The sequence below is a fragment of the Cebus imitator genome, unplaced genomic scaffold (assembly GCF_001604975.1).
Source record: "Cebus imitator isolate Cc_AM_T3 unplaced genomic scaffold, Cebus_imitator-1.0 Scaffold635, whole genome shotgun sequence".
NCBI classification, from domain to species: Eukaryota; Metazoa; Chordata; class Mammalia; order Primates; family Cebidae; genus Cebus; species Cebus imitator.
Genome location: NW_016107950.1, coordinates 860,896 through 863,055, shown reverse-complemented (window position 1 = coordinate 863,055; position 2,160 = coordinate 860,896). Strand labels below are relative to the sequence as shown.

The 2,160-nt window shown below is 46.3% G+C and overlaps 1 protein-coding gene across 1 annotated transcript in view; it reads right to left on the bottom strand.

The window, feature by feature from the left end:
• LOC108295366 (kinesin-like protein KIF25) overlaps positions 1-1,930 on the bottom strand; it is a gene marked incomplete at its 5' end in the record, with an annotated part of 8,922 nt that extends 6,992 nt beyond the window's left edge. The window contains one exon of the mRNA XM_017517520.2: positions 1,713-1,930. Within this exon, the coding sequence (XP_017373009.2) occupies positions 1,713-1,930 (218 nt within the window). The remainder of the gene's footprint in view (positions 1-1,712) is intronic.
• Between the last annotated feature and the right edge of the window lie 230 nt (positions 1,931-2,160).

Below are 2,160 nucleotides of genomic sequence, written 5' to 3'. Positions count from 1 at the left end.
TTACATACATCTCTAATTGCTGACCCTGAAATAATGGACTGTTTTGGAACAAAATCAGAGGTTGCTAACCTTTCCAACATCAACTATTCCTTCATTATAGCCTCCAGGAACAATGTTTTCACAATATTTTGTGTATCAAATCTGATTTACAAAATAAAAGTTTAGCCCGTTTCCCCATGGAAGGAGATGAGCTAAGCCTGCAGATCAGAGCTCCTTTTTTTCTTATTGTTTTTAGGTGGAGTCTTGCTCTGTCGCCAGGCTGGAGTGCAGTGGCATGATCTTGGCTCACTGCAACCTCAGCCTGCCAGGTTCTCTTGATCTCGTGATCTGCCCACCTCGGCCTCCCAAAGTGCTGGGATTACAGGCATGAGCCACTGCACCTGGACAATCAGAGCTCTTAATCAGCAGGAGATAACATTTCCACCCCAGTCTGCCAGTCAAAGGCTCAAAGTTTGAGTGACTTTGTGTAACTGTATGAGCATTGCATGGATGATTTCCTTCAGCTCTGTGAAATATCCAGCGTGGCCAGCAGGCCCTTCCCTTGCTGCCTCGGGCCGAGGATGGACGCCTGTGCAGGCCCTCACTCGTGGGGAGGGTTCCCTCTGTCACCTCCCAGCTGCATTCCCACTGGGGCAAACCCAGCACATGTGTGTGGATTTAAAAATAGGGAACTTTGAGGAAAATACTTAATATTGGGATCCGCACTTTTACAAGAGGGTTCATTATCATATTCTAGAAAATATTGATATTTACAAATGCAAAGGAGCTCATCTCTCCTAGCCTGAGTGGTGAGGCAAGTTCTGTCACTTCCACAAGCCTACTTCCTCATCTGTGAGATGGCATGACACCCATCTGATAGGCTCTTATGAAGATTTTTTTAAACATACATTCGTTTGTGGCCGGGTGTGGTGGCTCATGCAGTAATTCCAACACTTTGGGAGGCCAAGGCGGGCAGATCACGTGAGGTCACGAGTTCAAGACCAGTCTGACCAACATGAAGAAACCCTGTCTCTACTAAAAATACACAATTAGTCAGGCATGGTGGTGTATGCCTGTAATCCCAGCTACTCAGGAGGCTGAGGCAGGAGAACTGCTTTAACCCAGGAGGTAGAGGGGGTAGTGAGCCAAGACTGCACCATTGCACTCCAGCCGGGGCAATAAGAGCAAAACTGTCTAAAAAAAACACAAACAAACCAAAAAAGATACATTTGTTTAGTTTAATTTTGATTGTAAAAAATATTTTTTCTGTTTTGTTTTACTTTTATCTCTAACAGCTTTAAGATATTAATGACATATGAGAAACTGTATCTATTTAAGGTATACACCTTGATATTTTGCTATATGTATACATTGTGAAATGATCACCCAATCCAGCTAATTAACATATGTCACCCCGACATAGCCACCTTTAAAGAAAGATCATTCCTGCAGCAAATTGAGAGTTGTGCAACACATACAAAGCATGAAAACACATAAGAAACCATTCACTGACAAGGAGCACTGATGGGGCCACCACACTGATTCTACTCAGCACCTTCGGGCATGGGGAGCTCATGGAGAGATGTGCAGCCTCCAGACCATGAGGCAGGTGCCATTCCCGGTCAGAGGCCAGCAGCACGAGACAGGTGCCGTTCCCACTCAGAAGTCAGCAGCACGAGGCAGGTGCCGTTCCCACTCAGAGGCCAGCGGCAGGAGGCAGGTGCTGTTCCCAGTCAGAGGCCAGCAGCACAACCTCTATCCGGCCATCCTTGGCTGTCATCACCTCACACTTGACCCCTGACACAGCTGCAATGCTGTCTTTGGCCAGAGGGTAAAAATCATCTTTATTGTAAACTTCCACGATGGAGACTCCAACCTTTGGGATTATTGAGGGATTTTCCAAAATAAGCCTGGAGGGAAACACGCAGAGAAACTTACAGAAAGTCTCATGGAGTGATTTTCAGTGTGAGCCAATCATTGCCCCACACACCCTAGAGGATGCTCAGTAAAATGCTGGGGTCCTAGCAGGAGGCTGCATGTCACTCACCCCAAGATCACCTGGGGAGAGTTCTTTATTCCAATTCCACTTGTGCCTTCCACCTGAGACCCTCCTGCAAGACCCGTAAAACCAACTCAGTCTCTTTAAAAAGCAGCTGCACGTCTTACTTTGCTCCATGTTTT